The sequence below is a fragment of the Zootoca vivipara genome, chromosome 5 (genome assembly GCF_963506605.1).
Source record: "Zootoca vivipara chromosome 5, rZooViv1.1, whole genome shotgun sequence".
Taxonomy (NCBI): Eukaryota; Metazoa; Chordata; class Lepidosauria; order Squamata; family Lacertidae; genus Zootoca; species Zootoca vivipara.
This window is the reverse complement of record NC_083280.1, coordinates 29,165,146-29,183,917: the sequence shown is the minus strand read 5'-3', so window position 1 is coordinate 29,183,917 and position 18,772 is coordinate 29,165,146. Positions and strand designations below refer to the sequence as shown.

General features: G+C 49.0%; 1 protein-coding gene across 1 annotated transcript; it reads left to right on the top strand.

Moving 5' to 3' along the window:
* Positions 1-13,931: 13,931 nt before the first annotated feature.
* LOC118093798 (WD repeat-containing protein 5-like) lies at positions 13,932-15,376 on the top strand. The gene has a single exon (XM_035133515.2). The coding sequence runs from the start codon at positions 14,293-14,295 to the stop codon at positions 15,295-15,297; it is 1,005 nt and encodes a 334-aa protein (XP_034989406.1). The 5' UTR covers positions 13,932-14,292; the 3' UTR covers positions 15,298-15,376.
* Positions 15,377-18,772: the final 3,396 nt, after the last annotated feature.

The window sequence follows — 18,772 nt, the reverse complement described above, 5'->3', positions numbered from 1 at the left end:
GGCCACTTATCTGTGTTGACATTTGGAGCTGGTCACCTGAATAGACTGTGGGCATAAACACATGCACAGGTGGCACAGGTGGCGTTCACATGACCAGGAACACTACAAAAAGTGGCTTGCATGCATAAAGGGTCTCAAAAACCAGACGAAGGCACATAGGTCAATGGCCGCTGCCAAGATCGTTGTTAAAGCAAGAACCAGAATCACAACATGTAAGTAGCACAAAGCGTCGAGTATTATGTCTTGGGTTCAAAGATAAGCTAACGTAAGAAAGTTCAGAAAATGAAAGTTTTCTATCTCACCTGTTCCTTGCAGCCACCTATACTTACCAAAAGCCTGCCCAGAGGGGTTGGTGGCAGTCCTTCTGTGAAACATGGAATGGGGTGGGGGGGGCTGTTAGAGGGATGGGGGCGAGGAGAGGATGTACAGCTTTCTTTTCACAAACTTTCTTAAATCAACTGCTCTTAGGGCCACAACATTAATTGTGTGGTCTGCCCTCGAGTATGTGATTTTTCTTGGAGAAATAGCCAGTGTGAGAAGACCAATCTGGTTTAGGACCTTGGTGTGGTGTGTGGAAGGGGCATGAGGGGGTCTTTATTCATTTGCCCCATACAGTATTGCAGTCCTGTTCCAGATCATTATCCCCCCGCCCCAACACACACTTGCCATTTGCACAAAGGAGGGGGAAGCTCCAACTGGAGCAAATGGGAGCTTCTTTTCCCATGCAATTTATAATTGCGTTATAAATGCATTCATTTACTGTCAGGTGCTTGTCTGCGCAGAAGAGAAAATGGTTGGCAGCTCAAAGGATTTTGTTAAGTGTCAGCATTTTCACAATGAACTTTATTGTCTCTTACAATTTACTTTCAGCCAACGTACAGTACTTTTTGGCTCTGTAGCCAGACCCTGCCTTTTAGTTCATCTTCCCTAGCTATTTGGCTCGTTAGCAGGAGTAATTATACCTAACATAATCTTCAATATACTGAGATTAGGAAGGGGCTGCATTATTTTTTTAACATGCTGCAGCAATTCTGTTTAACTTCCTGCAGCCCCTTTAATATATTTTTTTTTATAAACATAGGAATATATGAAGAGACTTGGTAGCTCAGGACAAAGATCTATCTAGTTCAGCCCCCTGTTTGCCGACCAGATACTGTCTGGAAACTCCATAAGCAGAATAGGATGGCAACAGCCCTCTTTTGCTGTTGGATTTCAGCAAACAGTATTGCAGGGCAAGCTGCAACTGATCTTAGAGGAACTACATAGCCATCGGGGTTTGTAGCTATTAATGGATGTGAGGGACAGGGGATATCGCGAAGTCCCTCCCCTCCTGAGTTCAAGCCCGTCCCCGAGCAAAGGGGAAAGCAGGGAGAGTTCCGATTCCAGTGGGGAAGCAGGAAGTCGTGTCCGAGGCTCAGGCAAGGTAGAGGAGCCAGGGTCCCAGGTGGGACAGGAAGGGGCAAGTAAGGGGGGAAGACCCATCCCCCCAACTCCAGAATTACGCAGGAAGAGGAGGGGCAAGAGGATGGGTCTGCCAAAGCTTTTGTGTTGGAGAAAGACGCGCCAAAAGCCATTAGGAGGTTCTGAAACCGACTGACAACATCGCTCCGTGTAAATAGCAATGACTTGAGCACTGTAAATACGCAGCACCAATAAAAGAATAAAATGCAGAGCTGCGTAGCGTCGTTACTCTGAAGTAGTCCACTCCGGCCACTGTGACAGCAACCTCCTAATCCTTTTTGGGCTACTTTGGAGTTGCCGGGATGAGCGTGTCAGAGGCGGAGAAGTGGCGGCAGATCGCTGAGCAAGCCCAGCTAGAACTGCAACAGCTGTCGCTGCAGGCGCAGGGAGAATTGAAGGCAGCTAAAGAGGAGACTAAGAAGGTCCAGGACGACCGGCTACAACTTGCGGAACAGGTGAGAGAGCTCCAGGAAAAAGAGCAGCATTTAAGGGCGGTGGCGGTAGACCTCCAAAACAAGCTGGATGCAGAGAAAAACAAGGCGGGAGGGGCACCCCAAGTCCAAGTGCTGCCAGGAAGGAGAGCCGGGACCCTAGTAAGCAAGTTCAATGGAGACCCGAAGGAGTTTCAGGGCTTTGAGACTGAGATTGTGTATGCTCTTGAGCTGCACCACGATGAGTTCCCTGATGATGAGCACAGAGTAGCGTTTATTGTGGAGCACCTTACAGGGGCGGCCAGGGAGTGGCTAAGACCGTTAATTGCAACAAGGAATCCTTGCATGAAGAATGTCAAACTATTTCTAGAAGGTTTGAAAACGATGTATTCGTCCGATAGTCATATGGACCAGACTAAGGAGGAACTTCATAATTTACGCCAAGGAAATATGACAGTTCGCGCGTATTGGGCGAAATTCACCATGCTGGTGCACAGATTGGGGTGGGATCTGGAGTCTGCCCCAATGCAAGCGGCGTTTTACTTGGGGTTGCATGAGGAGGTGAAGGATGAGCTCTCGAGAGGTCCAAAGCCCAGTAATATGGATCAACTGAGCAAAGCGGCTCTGGCGGTGGGGGTGAGGCAGGAATCCAGATGGAGCGACAAGCAAGCAACGCGCGCAAAGCGGGCTTGGTTCCCACGGTCGCAGGAGAAGCCACTCCCTCAACAACCCTTTCAAGCCACGCCTGGGGCCAGTCAGGACCAGGAACCCATGCAGATTGATAGCGCGCGCGCGCGGGCTTTTCAAACCCCAGCGGCGCCAAGACGCAAGGAGGGAAGGGGTGGGAATTGCTTTCTCTGCAACTCCCCCCAGCATCTCGTCAGAGACTGCCCACATCGCAGGGAGTGGCAAGGAAAGGCGGGAACGGTTGTGCCCTCCCCCACTGACGCAGCACCACAGCAGGGAAACGGGAAAGCCTGGCTGCAGGAGACAAGGGGCGGCAGCCAGGCACAGTCAGCAGACAACAGCCCCAGCCCACCCACCCGCACAGAGAGGAGCAGAGCCAGCCCACCCCTCCCAGAGCAGGAGTGGTTCTAGAAGTGACGCTCACGCTCCCAAATGGCTATCCATTGACGGTCCTCGCCCTAATTGACAGTGGTGCCTCAGCCAACTTCTTCTCGAGAAACTTTGCAGAAGAGCACCAGATCCAGCTTCTGCAGCTGGATTTTCCTCTGCACGTGGCAACCATTGACGGCAGAGAGCTGCTGGGAGGGGCCATCACTCATCAAACCCCCCCCATGAGAATGACGGTTGGAAGGCACTCAGAGACACTGGCATTCAACGTCACCACCATCTCAGACCCCCCAATCGTTTTGGGCATGAGCTGGCTGGCGCGCCACGACCCCTCCATAAGTTGGCATCAGAGATGCATCACTTTTGGATCGGACTTTTGCCTGGAACATTGCATGCAGCACCAACCAGGGGAGGGGCCTCCGATAGCCACGGTGGCCACCATGCACGTCAAAGGGGGTGAGGCGATACCCAAACCATACTGGGACCTGCAGGAGGTCTTCAGTGAAGCGGAGTCCGACCACCTGCCCCCACACAGGCCTTTTGACTGCCAGATCAACCTGGTGCCTGGGGCAACTATACCCCCAGCCAAGCTGTACGCCATGTCAGACCAGGAACTGGAGGATCTGCGCGCTTTTATCGACAAGAACCTCAAGCGGGGGTTCATCAGAGAAAGCAAGGCAGCAGGGGGCAGCCCGGTCTTCTGGGTGGACAAGAAAGACACGCAACAGCGCCGTCTTGTGGTGGATTTTAGACGGCTGAATTCGGTGACAGAGCCAGTGGCTTTCCCCATGCCCAGAGTGGATGATCTCCTGACAGCGGCACGCAGAGGCAAGATTTTCACCAAGCTAGACCTGAGGGGGGCGTACAACTTGATCAGGATCCGGGAAGGCGATGAGTGGAAAACCACGATGTTCACGCCTCTGGGCTCTTTTGAATATCTGGTGATGCCCTTCGGGTTGCAAGGGGGCTCAGCATGCTTCCAGGCCTTCATGCACCACGTCCTGGGGTCCCTACTCTTCAGGAAATGCTTGGTCTTTCTGGATGACATCCTTATTTACTCCAACGACCCAGTGCAGCACGTGAAGGACGTCAGGGAGGTGTTACAGCGCCTGAAGGAGAACCACCTGTATGTGAAGCTGGAGAAGTGCAAGTTTCACACCAAGGAGGTGGACTTCCTGGGCTACAAGCTGTCAGACAAGGGGCTGGCAATGGACAAGGACAAGGTGCAGACCATCCTGGACTGGCACAGCCCCAGGACGCGCAAAGATGCCCAACGCCTACTAGGCTTTGCCAACTTCTACAGGAAGTTCATCAAGAACTTCTCTCGAGTTACGGCTCCCATCACTGACTGCCTGAGAGGCAAGCAGAAGTTCAGGTGGACACCAGAGGCGCAAGCAGCGTTCGAAAGCCTCAAGAGGGTGTTCGCCTCAGACCAGAACCTGTTCCACGTGGTTCAGGACGCGCCCCTACGCATTGAAACAGATGCTTCTGATAAGGCTGTGGGCGCCATTTTGTTGCAACTGGACGCCAACAGAGAGTGGAGACCCTGTGCCTTCTTCTCCAGGAAGTTGACCCAGCCCGAGCGAAACTACACAGTTTTTGATCGGGAACTTCTTGCGATCCACGCGGCGTTCCAGCACTGGAGACACTTCCTGGTGGGCGCCAAGCACCCCATCCAGGTGTGCACAGACCACAAGAACCTGGAGTTCTGGAGAACTGCCAGGGTGCTCAACCAGCGGCAGATACGGTGGGCGGAGTTCTTCTCGAACTTCAACTTCTCCATACACTACATCCCAGGAGAGCAGAATGTCAGGGCGGATGCCCTCTCCCGCAAGCCAGAGTACATGGAGGAGGAGGCGCCACCAGCCCCAAGGCACATTTTCCCCCCGTCGGCATGGTCCTGCGGAGCAGCAGTGGTGAGCGAGGCAGAACTCACAGCACTGACGGCAGCGGATGAATTTGCCAACCGCATCTTCAGAGAACTGAGAAGGGGGAGGGAGCAGGCAAAAGACTTTGCAGAACGCAGAGGGCTGCTTTTCTACAAGGGTGCGCTGTACCTACCCACCACCCAGCTTCGACGTACGGTCCTCAAGCAGATGCACGACAACCCTACAGCGGGGCATTTTGGAAGGGACAAGACCACTCACCTAGTCATGAGACACTTCTGGTGGCCAGGGGTGAGGGAAGATGTTCGAGACTATGTAAGGGGCTGTACCACCTGCCAGCGGGCGAAGGTGGTCAGAGCAGCGCCACCAGGGTTGCTGGAGCCCTTAGCCACACCACACAGGCCGTGGGAAGTGGTGTCCATGGACTTCATCACAGATCTGCCTTCGTCCAGGGGTAAGACTGCAGTGTTGGTGGTGGTGGACCTCATGTCCAAAATGTGTCACTTTATACCGTGTGCCAGGGCAGTCTCGGCAGAAGAGACAGCCAAACTGTTTGTTGATCACATTTTCAGACTGCATGGATTACCTTTAAGGGTTATTTCGGATCGTGGCCGCCAATTTGTTTCCAGGTTCTGGCGGCGGCTCATGAACCTCCTGCAGGTGGAGGTCAGCTTGTCGACGGCTAGACACCCGCAGACCAACGGACAAGCGGAGAGGGTCAACGCCATTCTGCAGCAGTACCTGAGATGCTACGTCAGCCAGCGGCAAACGGACTGGGTGGATCGCTTGCCACTAGCAGAATTTGCCTACAACAATGCAGTGCACGTCTCCACAGGGGTGTCGCCCTTTAAGGCCAATTACGGGCGCGACCTCAGATCTTTCCCAGAGAGGGAGAGGGAGGAGGAGGAGGAGGGCCCACAGGCTGAGGATTGGGCAGAGGAACTGGAGACGGTGCACCAGCAGCTCAGAGAACACTTGGAGAGGGCCAAGGAAGCGTACAAAAAGGGGGCAGATCGCCACAGGCGACAAGGGGAGGTCATCAGGGTGGGGGACAAGGTGTGGTTGTCCTCGGAGGGCCTTCCCACCAGAGGGAGGTGCAAAAAGCTGGCACCCAAATGGCTGGGCCCCTTCACGGTCACGCAACAGGTCAACCCGGTGGCATACAGGCTGGCACTGCCAGAGGACATGAGGGTGCATCCAGTGTTTCATAGATCGCTGCTGTCGCCGTACAGGGAAAGCAGCAGGCTCAGAGACAGCGAACAAACCCCCGAGGGAGGGGGGGAGCGGGAAAGCAGGGAGCAACTCAATGAGGCCACGGCCATCCTGGATTCAAGGTGGGGGGTGGGGGGCCTGGAGTACCTCATGGCATGGGAGGATGCTCCACCGTCCCAGAATGAATGGGTTCCCGCCACTCAGATACAGGAGGAATTCTTGGTGGAAGAATTTCACGCCCTCTTTCCCCACAGACCCAAGCCCTGGCACATGGAAAGGGAGGGGGAGGAGGAGGAGGCACGGGAGAACAGCTCACCATGGCGCTGGGAAGCGGAGTTTGAGGAACCAGAGGATGAGGTATGGGTGTCGCCAAGATCCACCCAGTCAGAGGAAGGAGCAGATTGGCAAAACATTTTTACCCCCACCAGCTCTGACGCCACGGACTTTTTGGGATTCCCGTCCTCCCAGGCGGAAGGGGGGGGCTCGCAGGACTGGGGGGAGGTGTTCACACCAACGGGCTCGGAGAGCACCGAGTTTTTAGGCTTCCAGTCGTCACCGACACATGGGGGGGGCCTGGGGAGGGGTGAAGGAGAGCTTGGGAGGGGGGTGGATGTGAGGGACAGGGGATATCGCGAAGTCCCTCCCCTCCTGAGTTCAAGCCCGTCCCCGAGCAAAGGGGAAAGCAGGGAGAGTTCCGATTCCAGTGGGGAAGCAGGAAGTCGTGTCCGAGGCTCAGGCAAGGTAGAGGAGCCAGGGTCCCAGGTGGGACAGGAAGGGGCAAGTAAGGGGGGAAGACCCATCCCCCCAACTCCAGAATTACGCAGGAAGAGGAGGGGCAAGAGGATGGGTCTGCCAAAGCTTTTGTGTTGGAGAAAGACGCGCCAAAAGCCATTAGGAGGTTCTGAAACCGACTGACAACATCGCTCCGTGTAAATAGCAATGACTTGAGCACTGTAAATACGCAGCACCAATAAAAGAATAAAATGCAGAGCTGCGTAGCGTCGTTACTCTGAAGTAGTCCACTCCGGCCACTGTGACAATAGCCTTATCCCCTTTAAATTTGTCAAATCCTCTTTTTATATACAGTATATAATTTTATTACATTTTATGTTTTACCATTTAAAGCACTCATTTTTACATCCTTAAGATATCAATGACTTCTCTTCTTCTCTTTCCATGGTACATTTTACATATCATAAATCCCTGCATGTTTTACAGAAACTATACCATTCCGTATTCCATTATTACATCCATCATAACCACTTATTTACATATCATAACTTATTTACACTTAATGCTGCAAGCATTTTCAGCTGTACACAGTTATTTCCCATATATTCAGTAAACATTTTCCAATCTTCTCTAAACGTATGTTCTTCTTGTTCTCTTATTCTATATGTTAAGTCTGCAAGCTGCACATATTCTGCCAACTTAAGTTGCCACTCTTCTTTGGTTGGGACCTCTCTCATTTTCCATTTTTGGACGAACAAAACATGGGACAGAGTATTGGCAAAAATAAATAACATTTTTGACACCTGGGAATGTCAGTCTGAATTACCGGTATCCCCAACAGAAAGGACTGTTGGGGGGGGGGTACTTTTAAACATTTTCCCCCCAGTTCTGTTGTGTATTGAGTCAAAGGATTTTATATCTGTATTATTATTGTCTGTATTTGCATTAGGATAAAGTAACTGCCTTTTTGTTCCAGAGGGTACAGCTACTATTGGTTCATTTAAGCTGCTGTATTTGGATCCTCTGTCTTATTGGTTTCCTCCAAAAGGCAGCACTGTGATTGCTTGATATTGTTCCCTCCAAAATGTATCCCTTCCTAGCTAGTCCCCTGTCCCTATAAATGTAGCTTTCCTCTCCTCAGTCTTCAGTCTTGTTCACTTTAATAAAGAGCTGTTACTAGAGAACTGTCTCCAGCATGTTTTGTCAAGAGAGCTGAAATCACAAACCCCACGTCACAACAACTGGCGACGAGGATGGGATCCGGAATGCTGAGGAGCGGTTAAACACAACCCTGCCTCAGAGTCCGGATTGCAGCTGAGAACAAGACTCACTGGCCAGCTGAGAAGACGACCCTGCCCGCTAGGACAATGGAGAGTCCAAGGGTATTGGAGCCCTTCCAGCCATCAGAGCCCCACACCTGGGAAGACTACGTCGAACGCTTCGAGTTCTTTGCAGTGGCTCAAGGGATCACCGATGCCAGCAAAAGAAGGGCCACATTCCTGAGCTACTGTGGGCCCGAGACCTTCAAGCTGGCCAAGGCATTACTTGCTCCAGCGAAGCTGAGTGAGACATCTCTCAAAGATATTCTTGCCTGCCTAACAAGCCACTTGGCGCCTACTGAGACCAAGATGGCCCGGCGGATTGAGTTCCATAAGAGGCAGCAGCATGCTGGGGAGTCTGTATCCACATTTCTGGCTGAACTCCGGAAGCTCGCTCAGCACTGCGGCTTCCAAAATCTGGAAGAGACTCTCCTGGATCGGTTTATTGGTGGTCTGAGCAGCAAGAAAGCCAGAAGACGCATCGTGGCTAAAGAAGAGGTTACCCTTGCTTCAGCCTTGAAAGAGGCCACCGCCACGGAGAATTATGAAAGAGAGGAGCTTGATGCCAGTCGCAAGGCCACTAAGCCACAGATAGAAGTTGCGCATGCCATGGACGAGCTAGAGGCTACTCCGAGCCAGAGCCCAGTCCGTGGGGTCGAGTCGGTGCGTCAGGCCTGCACAGTGCACAGAGATCGCCGAGGCAGTTGCCCAGGTTGTGGCGGAAACCATGAAAGGAAGAGTTGTCGTTTCAGGGATGCTATCTGCCGGACGTGCGGAAAGACGGGTCACATCGCCAGGGTCTGTAGATCAGCGGCGTCGGGAGCGACAGGAGCACCTAGACTGGAGCATCGCAGACCGCCCACAGCAACTCGTTTTCTAAAGGACTGCCACTACGTAACGGAGATCAACGGGAGGGCCGTGCAGTTTCCAGCGCAAGGCAAGGCACACGTCAAGGTGAAGATTGAGGGTCAGCAGTGCGACATGGAGGTGGACTCCGGATCCGCATTCACCATCGTGTCGGACCAGACCGCGAAGACATTCTTCCCCAGGGGTAAGTTGCCCCCTCTGGAGCCCTTTCCGGCAACCTTGCAGTCGTACTCAGCAGGCCGCATCCATGTTATGGGAATGTGTGCCGTGAGAGTACAGTTCCGGGACAAACAGGCTGTACTCAAACTGGTGATTGCGAAGGGCAGTCGCCCCAGTCTCCTGGGCACTGACTGGTTCCCTGCCCTGGGACTGAGTATCTCAGGGCTTAATTCAATCCAAACCTGCCCTGAGATGAGTGAGGTATTATGCAAGGAATTTGCTGGTCTCTTTAATGGAAAACTGGGTTGTTATAAAGGGCCCCCAGTTGACTTCGAGTTGGACCCCGGGGTGGCTCCAATCCGACTCAAACCAAGGCGAGTGCCATTTGCACTGCAACCCAAGATCGAGGCAGAGCTGGATAAATTGGTCAAGCAGGGAGTTCTCTCACCCGTGGACTTTGCTAAGTGGGAGACTCCAATCGTCACACCCCTTAAAGCAAATGGGGAAGTCAGGATATGTGCAGATTACAAATGTACTATCAATAAGGCACTCAGGGGAAACTCATACCCCATTCCAGTCGTATCACATCTGTTGGCTAAACTGGCTGGGGGCAAGGTGTTCGCCAAAATTGACCTGGCACAAGCTTACCAACAGCTGCCAGTAACCCCACAATCAGCGGAAGCACAGACTATTGTCACACATAAAGGGGCGTTCAGAGTTAACAGATTACAGTTCGGAGTTTGTGTGGCCCCAGGGATTTTTCAAGGGCTCATGGAACGCCTGTTAAGAGGTCTGCCGGGGGTCTTGCCATTTTTTGATGATGTTTTGATTGCTGGAAAAGACCCACAGGAACTGGTTGCGCGTGTCCGTGCAGTGTTGCTCAAGTTCAAGGAGGTGGGGTTGCAACTGAAAAAAGAAAAATGCAGTTTTGGGGTGCCAACTGTGGATTTCTTGGGGTTTAAAATTGATGCATCAGGCATCCACCCCACAGATGCTAAGATTAAGGCCATCATCGAGGCACCACGACCACAGAACAAGACGGAGTTGCAGTCATTCCTGGGACTTATTAACTTTTATCATTCGTTCTTACCCCAGAAAGCTTCGGTAGCTGAACCATTACATAGACTATTGCAGAAAAAGAATGTGTGGCGATGGGGGCGGGAGCAGCAGAAGGCTTTTGACTCCTTGCGAGGAATGCTGAGTAGCAGGAGCGTCCTTGCTCATTATGATGAGTCGAAGCCGCTGGTCCTGGCATGTGATGCCTCTCAATACGGTCTGGGGGCTGTGCTGAGTCATAGGGAACCGGATGGGTCGGAAAAGCCCATCTCTTTCTATTCCCGTACGTTGTCGCCCACAGAGCGCAACTATGCTCAAATTGATAAAGAGGCACTGGCTATTGTGTCCGGAATCAAAAGGTTCTATGATTATTTGTACGGTCGCCATTTCTCCATTGAAACGGACCACAAACCACTGTTAGGGTTGTTCAACCCAAACAAACAAACGCCACAAATTCTCTCCCCCAGAATGTTGCGTTGGTCAATATTCCTGAATGGGTTCCAGTACACCTTGACCCATGTGCCGGGGAAACAGTTGTGCCATGCTGATGCGCTGAGTCGATTGCCCCTTCCTGGCGGGAGCAATGAGGATCCTGCTCCGGCGGAGCACATTATGATGCTAGAAACACTTCCGGGGGCTCCTGTAACAGCTACGGATATAGCTGAGAAAACTAGGAAAGATGCTGTTCTCTCCCGTGTGCTCACTTGGGTGGGGAGGGGGTGGCCAGGTGGTCCGCATGAAGAAAAATTCAGGCCTTATGCGACAAGGCAGCACGAACTGTCCATGCATAAGGGTTGTCTCCTATGGGGAGATAGGGTGATAATCCCAGCACCACTGAGAAACAGGGTTCTTGAGACGCTTCACATGGGACACCCGGGAATGGTCAGGATGAAGTCGCTAGCCCGATGTTATGTGTGGTGGCCTGGAATGGACCAGAACATAGAACAATGGGTACGAACATGCAAGGCATGCCAAGAGGTGCGGCCAGAAGTGGCCAGAGCACCAGTCCACTGGTGGGAGCAGTCCAGGACTCCCTGGAGCCAGCTGCACATAGATTTTGCTGGGCCATTCCAAGGGAAGGTCTTTTTGGTTATCGTTGATGCATATTCCAAATGGTTAGAAGTGGCGATGGTCCCTAGCATGGCATCAGCTGCCGTAATCAAGGTGTTGAGGCAGCTGTTTGCTACCCACGGGTTACCTGAGACCATTGTATCAGATAATGGGGCAGCTTTTGTATCCCAAGAATTCAGGGCATTCTTGGCTGATAACTTTATAAGAGGGGTCACATCCGCGCCCTTTCACCCATCCTCCAATGGGCAGGCTGAGCGCATGGTAAGAACAGCCAAAGAATCCATTGCGCGCTTAATGGAGGGTAACTGGTCGGCTCGCATTGCGCGAATGTTATTTTTGCAGCATGCGACGCCGTGTACTGCGACGGGCAAGTCGCCAGCCGAGCTGCTCTTAGGTAGAAGACTGGTAACGGTGCTGGATTATGTCCACCCAGATAAAATGCCAAACCGTAATTCAAGAGCAACCCCCCAGGCTGAGACTGACACAACAAGGTATCTCGCCCCTGAAGATCTGGTCTGGGTGAGGAACTATTCACGAGGTCCGCGGTGGGTGGCCGGTGTGATCACCCGGGCTAGTGGACCTGTGTCCTATTATGTGACCTTGGAAAATGGGCAAGTTTGGAAGAGACATATAGATCAGCTGAGGCGCCGGGCGCTCAGCAGGGAGGAGTCAGATAATTCATCCCTGGCTAATGACGCACAGCTGCAAGACCAGAGTGAAAATGGTCCAGAGGTACAGTCACCAGGGGCTTCAGCAAATGAACCAGGGTCTGCTAGTCCTCATGATGACGAGGTACAGGTCGGGGACCCTGAGATGTCTGGGACTCCATCTGTTCCTGATGAAACCCCTATAGCAGCCCCTCCACCACAGGTAACACCCAATCCAGAACCTGCAACACCTGTTGTCAGGAGATCAGGTAGAAGTTGTAGGACCCCACAGTACCTGAGGGATTACGTCTGCTGTGCTCACTAGGGGGGGAGGGGTGTTGTGTATTGAGTCAAAGGATTTTATATCTGTATTATTATTGTCTGTATTTGCATTAGGATAAAGTAACTGCCTTTTTGTTCCAGAGGGTACAGCTACTATTGGTTCATTTAAGCTGCTGTATTTGGATCCTCTGTCTTATTGGTTTCCTCCAAAAGGCAGCACTGTGATTGCTTGATATTGTTCCCTCCAAAATGTATCCCTTCCTAGCTAGTCCCCTGTCCCTATAAATGTAGCTTTCCTCTCCTCAGTCTTCAGTCTTGTTCACTTTAATAAAGAGCTGTTACTAGAGAACTGTCTCCAGCATGTTTTGTCAAGAGAGCTGAAATCACAAACCCCACGTCACAACAAGTTCATTATGGATCATTTCCCAATACTCTTTTACCATTTTACAAGTCCACCAGCAAATCCTCTTTTAAAGGCATCCAAGTGGATGGCCACTCCACATTTGTGGGAGTGTATTCTGCAGTTTAGCTATGTACAGTGGAGGAAAGCACTGCCTTTTGTCTGTCCTGAATCTTCAAACATTCAGCTTCATTGCATGCCCACAAATTCTGGTGTTAGGACTATCTGCTTTATGCATAATTACCATGCATAATTGTACGCACCTCTCTTATGTCTCTCTTACTCAAATCTTCTCTAAACTAAAAACAAACAAACAAACCCCAGTACTGTCCTCACAGGAGAGTTCTTGACTGGGTGAGACATTCTTTGAGGATACTGGGCCACTTTTCTTTCTTTGCCACACACCTGATGGTTGATTTATATATAACCTATGCTAAGCCCTCGGGTTAAGGCTATGCAAATAATCAAACTAGTTAATTGTTTTATGGATTGTGAAATGCTGGCTTGTACCTAAAGGCCATCTAATCCATCCACCTTCATAGAAAAGGGGCCAATAACGCCAGCAGAACAAACCTAGTACTACCGCACAGAAAAATAAGGCACTGGTTTTGAATGAACTTGCTCAAAAATAGCCCCACTGACTACTCGAAAGTGTCGTCTACTTTGAAGAGAAGCGACTTTGAAGCCGGCAGCTCAATGGCTGGGTCCCAAGTGCTCTTAAACAGCATATGACTGGTTCAAAACACTGCAATTGTTCACTTAAAATATAAGGTCTTTATGATGTTTCTGAAAGATGCTTGGGCTGGAACTATAGTGTGCCTTGGGGAGATGAGGTGGGGCACTAATTGAGGAGTGAATGTGTTAGCTCTTTGCCTCCTGGTGCAATGAAAAATACACACTGAGGAGGGATAGGAAGGAATGTATGTCTCTCCCTGGCAGCTAGTTATGTTTCCCTTAGGGGACCTCACAGTTTGAAAAACACTGAAACAGCAAGGGGGAGTTGCTTGCGTTCAGTTAAGAAAGAGAAAAAGAGAGAGAGGGAGAGAAAGAGAAATTGACTTCTCTGCAATTCTGCACTCCACTGTCATAGTCAATAGAACAGAGTACTGTATTAACTGATTGTCCTCCCAACACCTAATGCTTCGGAAGTACAGTATTATTCACATCTCAAACAAAAGGAAATTGAGACACAGAGATTAAATCATTTGGCGGGCGGGCCGTGGTAGGTGCGCACAGCGCATGCGCTTGGGCCGCCGCTACCGTCGGTTTTCCTCGAGCTGCAAGCGGCCGCGGGTGGTGCGTCGCTTTCTCCCAGCCGGGTCTGTTCAGTGCGCCTGCGCGCGGCCCTGGGTATCCCCTCCTGCTCAAGCGAGAGCTGCAGCCGCTTCTGTTGCTGCTGCTTCTCCCGCCAAGCGCTGAGGTGAAGGCAACGGCGGAAGAGGAAAAAGCGGAGCCTCTAGCCGCACCTTGAGGAAGCTCAGAGTGGAGCACGTGGTTCTTTCCGCCCACCTCCCTATTCTGTCTGCAGTGACTGGTCTCCAAGGGCGCAGCCAGTGAGCTTCATACGGTAGCTGAGTGGAGAATTTGAAGCTTTGAAGTTGCCCCAGCCCTCTTGTAGGAGACACCCTCCTTGGAATTGGCTTGCACTTCCATCCGGTGAAGTGCCCAGATCCTGGCGTGCTAGTTTTCACAGCCATGGCAACGGTAGAGAAGAAGCCAGATTCAGAATCAGCCAAAAGACAATCAACACCCTCCACTTCAACCAATCAGAGCAAGCCTGCCCCTGTAAAACCAAACTATGCCCTGAAGTTCTCGCTGGCAGGACACAACAAAGCTGTCTCATCAGTGAAATTCAGTCCCAATGGGGAGTGGCTGGCCAGTTCTTCGGCTGATAAGCTCATAAAAATCTGGGGCGCCTATGACGGCAAATTTGAAAAAACCATATCTGGCCACAAGCTGGGAATCTCTGATGTCGCTTGGTCATCCGATTCAAACCTCCTTGTATCTGCCTCAGATGACAAAACACTCAAAATTTGGGATGTGAGCTCAGGGAAATGCTTGAAAACCCTGAAGGGGCACAGCAACTATGTTTTCTGCTGCAATTTCAACCCACAGTCCAACCTCGTCGTCTCAGGATCGTTTGATGAGAGTGTGAGGATATGGGACGTCAAAACTGGGAAGTGCCTAAAAACCCTGCCAGCCCATTCTGACCCGGTTTCAGCAGTGCATTTTAACCGTGATGGCTCCCTAATAGTGTCCAGCAGCTATGATGGCCTCTGCCGAATCTGGGATATAGCATCAGGACAGTGTTTGAAAACACTGATTGATGATGACAACCCCCCTGTGTCTTTTGTGAAGTTCTCTCCCAATGGCAAATATATTCTAGCGGCAACGTTGGACAACACTCTTAAGCTTTGGGACTACAGCAAAGGAAAGTGCCTAAAGACCTACACAGGCCACAAGAACGAGAAGTACTGCATCTTTGCCAACTTCTCCGTTACTGGTGGAAAGTGGATCGTGTCTGGTTCAGAGGACAACCTGGTTTACATTTGGAATCTCCAAACAAAAGAGACTGTGCAGAAGCTGCAAGGGCATACAGATGTTGTGATCTCTACTGCCTGCCATCCGACGGAGAACATCATTGCCTCAGCAGCTCTAGAAAACGACAAAACAATTAAACTTTGGAAGAGTGACTGTTAAAATGCTTTCAGCAACACTTCAGAGACGGCTGGGGGGGTGTGTGTCTGGAAAACATAGGGGTATTTTGTGTTCGTGCTTTTTGAAGACCCATTTGCCAGAAAACAAAGCAACCTTTGAGAAGATTCTCCTAGTCTTGGCCCAAAGAACATCTCTCTTTGGTTTGTCTCCAAACTGGGCAAATATAGGTGTTTTTTTTTGGGGGGGGGTGGTAATAAAAAGGTTCTGTTTTCTTTGACGAATTGGCAGCTTTTCCTAATGGGAAGCCATTAACTTTTCTTTCCTTGGAGAGTAAGATGGCAACTCTGTCTCCTAACAATAACCACCACCAAGTCATAAACTTAGAAAGTATCTGGATATGTTAACATTTTTGAAGAAAAAGGAAAAAAAAAGATCCAGGCCCTAGTACATAAAACTTTTAATAGAAGAGCCATGGTGGTGCATTACTAAAGGCAATTTTTTTAACATGACCAAACAAGTGTTCTTTTGCCTTGCGCCTCTTCTCATTTCCCACCCATCCAAGTTTCCAGAACCTGTGATTAAATCACACTTTCTTTGTCCTCCTGTGTAATGCACCCTGTTCATCGTGCTCTCCGATAGATGCTACTTGACAGTAAAAGTCTATTCACGCTTTTCACCCCACTCCCACCCCAAATTATCTGCTCAACCTCTGTCCTCCTAAATTCTTGCTTGTGGCTTTTTGTTTGTTTTTACTTTAAAAAAACATTTTGGCAAATTTCACAAACTCTGTGCAGTTATTTCAGTGTAAAAAACAAAACAAAAACACTTTTATCTTGGAAACCTCATTGTATGAACTTGTATTTGCTAATGGTATGGCTTTATTCTATCCTCCCTCCACATTGGTATATTCCTTTTTTACCCTTTCTTACCTCTCCTCTGCACTTATCGATATTTTACACATCAAACCTGGTTACCATATGCACAATAAAAAGGTGGGATTGGGGGCGGGGCGGGGCGGAAATCATTTGGCCAAAAGTATGCTGAAACTTTTTGGTGGATCCAAAGCAAGAACCCGGATTTCTGAGTCAGTGCCATAACCACAAGAGTTTTCATTTTGCTTTGAGTGCAACATGAACATGAAAGAGGAAGGTTATGATTTGGGCATGTTGGACCTCAGTTAGAAATGTATAGTCAGGGATAATTGGATTGTGGTGGAGAAAACTTCCTGTTTGCTGTTGAATGGCAAGAAGACAAATGATGTAATTACATGAAAGAGTTGCAAAAGTTATAATCATAAAGGGAAATGCTCCTTGTCTGGCCATGTGCACTTTCCTCATACATTTATTTCTGGAGTGGTTTTGATTTCAGTTAATTGATTAAATGGCCAGGAAAAGTAGGAATGAATTAAACATTAGCGAATGAAAGATATAAAATATAATATGCCTACCTTAAAGGATATATATTGAAGCAATTCTGCTATTCCGGCAAGTACTCTTTTTTTCTTACAAAAAAAATAAGAATATGCCATTTGCTTGCTTTGGCAAATTCCTGTCTTTTCATTCTATCTCCACCCCATTTCTAGGAATGGTGTCTCTTGTATCCCAAGCTGCATGATGTTTTTGGAAAGGTAAAATACATTTTTCATACAAATTCCATTACATACTTTGGTCAAGGGCTAACTTTTTCTACAAACAGCCAAATTGTGCGTCACACAAAATAGACTTCTTTACATACAATTCTGGCTGTGTGCTGTATGATTCACATTGTACCATGATTCTTCAGGACGTGCCATCATTCCTTTCAACTAAAATTTAGCAGACAGTACTGCTATTCATATATTTCTAAAAATGGTCTGTTACACTTATTATCATTATTTATGATAGATATAAAGCAACAACTGTGCAAAACCTCAGTTATTACCATGCCATGGTTTTAGACCGGACAGTGACAAGTATGTTCTGCAATAAAATGTTACAGTGTAGACTGCTCCTGTTCTGGGCTTCACCCAGTCAGCTTCCTTCAAGGGAAAATCCTGTGATTTTCCATCTTTACTCCCAGCATTCTGTGGTCATTGTACATAGTCACACTGGGATTTTTTTGTGGGGGTGGGGAGGTGAGGGGGAATTTTTGCCCTGTTGTTTTTTTCTGTTTGATGGAGGGGAGGGCTTTTTACAAAACTTGGGTTTCCTCCAAATATGCTGGTATCTTCCTCTTGTTTCTCAGTGACCCCACTTTGACTACAGCCCTATTGATACTCACCAGCTGTGTTCACTTTTAGAGGAGGCAATCTACCCCACCCCAGTTCTTACTTGATACCTATTTTGAACTTATTGTTACAAGAAACAATGATAACCTTCATTAAAATAGAATTTTGCAGTTCACAGTGTTTCTTCAGCGGAGATCTATGTAGCTGCACGACAGATTTTCATCATTTTATAATTTTTATAATGGCAAGAAGCCCTCTGAGCTCCCTGCCACCACATCCCCATATAGGAGTTATCCTGGGACATAAAAGAAATACATTTTACAAGCTATTCTCTTATTTTAATTACCTTTTCTACAGAAGAGCATCCTGGTATTAATATTGTAATTTTGTAACTTTTAAACAATAAATAATTATATATATATATTTTAAAAATACTATGGCAAACCACCCAAATCTCTGAGCAGTGCAAGATTCCAGGCGCTTACCCAGAATTCAGCTTCCTTGGAATGAGGGACAGCAGAGACGGTGGCGTCTTTTATGATATATGGTTTATTTATACAACATGAGCTTAGGATGAAGGGGCCCACAGCATTAACACCCCTAGAAGGTCTGGCTTCTCCCATAGCCACAAACCTTGGACTGAAGCAGAAATCAAGCATGTCTCTCCCTCACATGTTCCTGCCTGCCATCTACTTCTAGCTTCTACCGGTAGCTCTCACACACTTCCATTCTGGCTTTTGTCCTCCTAACTCCTAGTGAATTCAGGGGTGGGGGGGGGCATCCATTTGTCCTCTGGCACAGAGCAACTTCCTTTGTTACCCTAATGACCCATACTTGGGGGTCATTACCAAGAAGCTGGCCTGGCTTTTCCAACTATTAAACCCTTGCTGGATCAGAAATTAGAAAGGACTTAGGCATACAACCTACCCCACCCCCTAACTCAAAACAATACATTAGAATTATTATGTGGTACTAAAAAAGCTTTTTGAAATACAATATTTCTGTACCAGCTAATATATCTATGAAAGTAGCATGTGAGATGTGCACAGAACTCTGCTTTCTTTAGATAGTGCAGAGAGTGGTTGCCAACAAAATTGGTACTAATTTTATTATAATGATCTTCTAGTACTAATTGTACGGACAAACATTTCATCCAATTAATTGTCATGTCCCTCCTTTTTATAGTTTTTTTTAAAAAATGTCTCTTTTGTATGAAATCTAATTGAAGGTGGCCCTGTTTAAGTTTTTAATGTTTGATGCTGTATTGTTTTTAATATTTGATTGGAAGCTGCCCAGAGTGGCTGGGGAAAC